Below are 4,364 nucleotides of genomic sequence, written 5' to 3'. Positions count from 1 at the left end.
GCAACAGGAAAGAGATAACAAGAAGAACATGGGCACAAGAATATGTATGTGATAGTAAGATAAAACAGGCACTACTTCCCTAAATATCAGATAAAAGAACATTGAGAACAAAATGGGGCAAGATGATGGGAAGAGGAGTGGAAGGTACAGTGTAGGGGGGGGAGGGGGGGTCTAATGCTGCATCCAAGAGACATCCTACAAGTACTGCAACCTAAGTAAAAGCCATTCTATGGCATCCACGTAACAAAACAATGTTATGTCGTTCTTCGGACTCAATTTTTGTCAGTTTTCTCTCAAGCTTAGATGAATTCTTCTTTAGAGAATTAGAATTAAAGTTAATGTGAATGTATGCATAATTTCTCTCACTGGGATTGCTGTCACACCTTATTTACATTCTGTAGAGCAACACTAGTAAATTATCTACAATATCTGACAACACTGAAATTTCAAATTATCCTTAAATACATGTAATGTAATCACAGCTTTGGTTAATTAATAAAGATGAAGATGCAAGGAAAGTTTTCCTCCCCCTAAAAAAAAAAACACATTTCCTTCATCTAACTTCCGCATCTATCTAAATTCCAATCATCTGCCATTGCAAACCTTCAGAACCACCAACGAACATAATACATCTGATCAACGCCCACTCAGCACTAACTGAAGGAAAACCAAAACAAACGAAGCACCACCCAAAAATCATCCCGATCCTTTGCCTCCACGACTAGACTTCCCAGAGCTAAGGTTTCCCCCCCAAGGTTAAGAAAAAAAGGGGTCAGTCCGATTAGTTCTCTCTCATCTCTTGCTGGAATGGTGAAATACTGTATTCTCAAGATGATTTTCTTCTTCTTCTTCTTCTTCTTTTCTTACAAGGATCAAAGTTTCACAAAATTTCTAAATCACTAGTTGAGCATCAGTAGCACAATTACACAACACTCTCCTAAATATGTCTTCCAGAGATCTATATCACCGTACATGGGACCTTCAAGGACTACGAGTACATTAACCCCACATTTTCTAATGTAGCCGGTACTCCGAGAGTGGAAAAAATCCACGTGTTCTGATCCGTTTTCAAATCTTCATCAACTAAATACACTTTTTCTTTATAATTTCTCTGTGATCTATTAATATCTGCCCCACTAGATATAGGGACTTTTCTCCATATATGCAAAACCTTGATACAAAATATGTATTTCATATTCACAATCCAGTATCTTGAGGATAAACAGGCATTATCAACTTTATTTTCGTCACTGCACTGACAAAACAAAAACTGTTCAAAGGACTATCAATCTCGTCTGCAGCCTAGAAATCTGGAGTGTTCCCGCCAGATTACTGTAAAAGGACTTCACCTAAATCCTAACCACAACAAACAAGTCCTGAAATTCATGTATATAGCCTACTACTACTACTACTAATACTACTACTACAACTACTACTACTACCCCCCACCCACACACACACACACAAGTAAGAGAAGTAAGAGTAACACAATATCTTCCTTAGCTCAGGCAGGGATAAATGCAAAAGGGAAGAGGAAGCACGTAATTCTACCTCACTGACTGCAATCTCTGATACTTATAACCTATCTTGAAACAAAAAATCTCACCATCTCTGAACTTTTTTTTCTTCTAAATTCTTTCATCAATAAAATATGAGCTATCTCAATAAATTCATATTATAAGTGTAAGCCCCCAAAATTCCAAATCTCACCTTATTTTTGCCACAAGAAACTGTAAATGTTTGACTCGGTGCAGTTTTACATTCCTTTACTGTCTAATTTAGGTAAACTCACAATTTCAGATTTCTCTGTAATGACATAGATATTTCAAATTAATAATAAAGGTCTATAAAAATCAACAAAAGATGCAGTCACATGTGACCTCCGTAGCCAACACACCACTGGCACTCTAAAAAAGCCCAACAAAACCCAACACACATTTTTATCTTTTATCGGACTAGAACTTGGACCAGTTTATTATTGAATGATAAATCTCCTGGGAGGTCTTCAAACCATACACACAGGTTGTGAACATAGTGATGAAAGATACGTCCTGTTATTCATTTTTCAAATTAAATAACTAATCTCTATTTACAATAACTTCATCATAAATGAAAGTACCTTAAAATGATCAACCTCTTGCTTCCCTGTATGTAGCTTGCATTTAGCACTATACCTTATAAGTACATCCTTCTTTTGCTAGAACTGTAAAACCACTGTTGTAGAGCAAACTAGATAAAATACAGTTAAATATTTCATCTATTCTTACATAAAGTATATCATTGTAAATAACACTATAAGGAAAATGAGTGAAATTCCAAGAACAATCCAAATTCCAAGAAAGACTACAGCAAATGTTAAACATCCACCTGTGTACATCTCAAAAACAGGCCTTTCTGCTTCATACTTATAGTGCCTGTAGTCTATCCAAATCCCCTTGATGTCATCTGTCATACAAATCCTACTCTTTTCAGTCTACCCCAATAGTGGCGGCTCGTCGAGCAATCACCACGTCCTCAATATTTTCGGAGTTCCGGCAAAGACCATCGAACTTCCACCACACATTTTCTAGCCATTTCCTAGCCAGAGAGAGATGGTACCTTATTACATGATAAATCACTTGGGAGGTCTACAAGCTCCATCTAACCGGAATATATGTTCTGAAGGTCCAGGGGTCTTTGCTAGAGTGCCATTAGTAGCGGAGGCCACATGTAGGGAAGACACATCAATAAGATTTACCTTTCTTTTTCTTACTGAAACTATTATATTTTAAATCTTATTGATGTTGCATAACTTCATATTCAGTATAAAAGGCATACAATGTAAGAAAAATAGCAAGACAAAAATAGTAAACCAACTACAAAGGCAACAAAAGGTTATCCTCAAAATCAGTTACTTGACAAGTAAATTATCCACAATAAAATGCTACGTAATGTAAATAGTGCACAAAACATGCACACTATTTGCAGCTCATATCCATATGACAAATCAGATGTCGTATCCCTTACACACAAGGTTATACAAATATGAACACATCCTGATATTCATACAATGTTTAAATCTATTTTCTATATAGCTCTTTCCCACAAGAGTGACTCCCCTACATAAATTCTACAAAATCAGTCTCGCTCCACTGCGTGAAGTAGACTATAACGATCAGGAGAGATTCTTTCACTTGAACCTCAGCAAAATGCATTTGATAATAGGAAACCTTTCCATAATTCACAAACAATATTGGAATTGTTTTTCATAAACTTCCAACACTTTTTGCATGTTAATAAAAGCCAAACATAAGTTTACATCAACCCCATCAAGCAAAAGTGATGTCGGTTTTCCTTACAGTTGCAAATTGCAGAGAGAAAGAATTCAAATTCTACCTACAACTGAACATTATAGAAACCTGTAAGACAAACCAAATATATATCTATATCATCCACAAATAGAGAAAAAATCCGCCAGAAAACTCCAACAACAAATTCCACAAAATCAACACCTCATTAATAATCAAATCTCCCACCAAAAAGCATCCTCGCACGTGACCTTTGACCCCAAGATACTCCTCTCATTTCGCATACGATCCGAATATTCCTCTTAATACGATTTCTCTCGCTTTCCGATTTCATTCCATGCGCAATTCTCTCCTCCTTCCTCTCCCTCTTATCTTTCTTCTTCTTCCATGCTTTCACTCGCGGGAGGAAAAAGAGGGCGTGTAGGCCTATAAAACCACCCACTTTGAATTCAATAATTAAGAAATAAATATAGCAGCTCAGACCAATCGAAAATAGAAGAGAGGCGAATAAAGGAGTAGTGCAAATTAATAAAGACGACGGAGAGCGCGAGAAAGGCAGCAAGAAATACATTTTTCGTACTTTAATTAGAAGAAAAATATTTACGAATCTCAAATACACCTGTTCTCTTACCTCTATCCGGCGGAGGGAAGGAATTTAACTGTTCCTCATCACGAGACACTTGCGTAATGATTGACGAGGCATCCATTGAATCATTTGCTTCATATAATAGCTAAGAGGAGAGTCCACAGGCGCGACAAGAGGACATTTAAGAGCGGCGAACAAGAGGAACCTTTTCCCACGAAACCAAAATGGCAGCTGAACTTCGGTCTCGGAGGTTCCAATAATACGTGGGAGATCGAGGGGGAGTGTAAACAAAACGGAATTTCCTCCCGTTTTCGAGGGAGGGAGGCTTTTCTTGACTTTGTTTTGTTCCCTTGATTTATTTGTTGGTTTGTTTTAAGCGGTAAAGGGCTATTATATCCAAAAATATCATTGTTGCTGTTGATTTAAAAGGCTTTCGAGATCTTACATGGGAGTTCAAAGATTCCCGTTTTCTATGATTTCAAGGACAAGAT

General features: G+C 37.0%; 1 protein-coding gene across 1 annotated transcript in view; it reads right to left on the bottom strand.

Annotated features, from left to right (window-relative positions):
- The window catches only part of LOC122246034 (carboxy-terminal domain RNA polymerase II polypeptide A small phosphatase 1), a 43,761-nt gene extending 39,643 nt beyond the window's left edge, over positions 1-4,118 (bottom strand). The window contains exon 1 of the mRNA XM_043004282.2: positions 3,919-4,118. Coding sequence (XP_042860216.1) covers positions 3,919-3,994 — 76 coding nt within the window. The 5' untranslated portion in view covers positions 3,995-4,118. The remainder of the gene's footprint in view (positions 1-3,918) is intronic.
- Positions 4,119-4,364: the final 246 nt, after the last annotated feature.

Source organism: Penaeus japonicus, unplaced genomic scaffold (genome assembly GCF_977035675.1).
Source record: "Penaeus japonicus unplaced genomic scaffold, GWHDUDI00000001_assembly GWHDUDI00000025, whole genome shotgun sequence".
NCBI classification, from domain to species: Eukaryota; Metazoa; Arthropoda; class Malacostraca; order Decapoda; family Penaeidae; genus Penaeus; species Penaeus japonicus.
The sequence above is the reverse complement of the archived record's forward strand: the minus strand, read 5'-3'. Positions and strand labels throughout refer to the sequence as shown.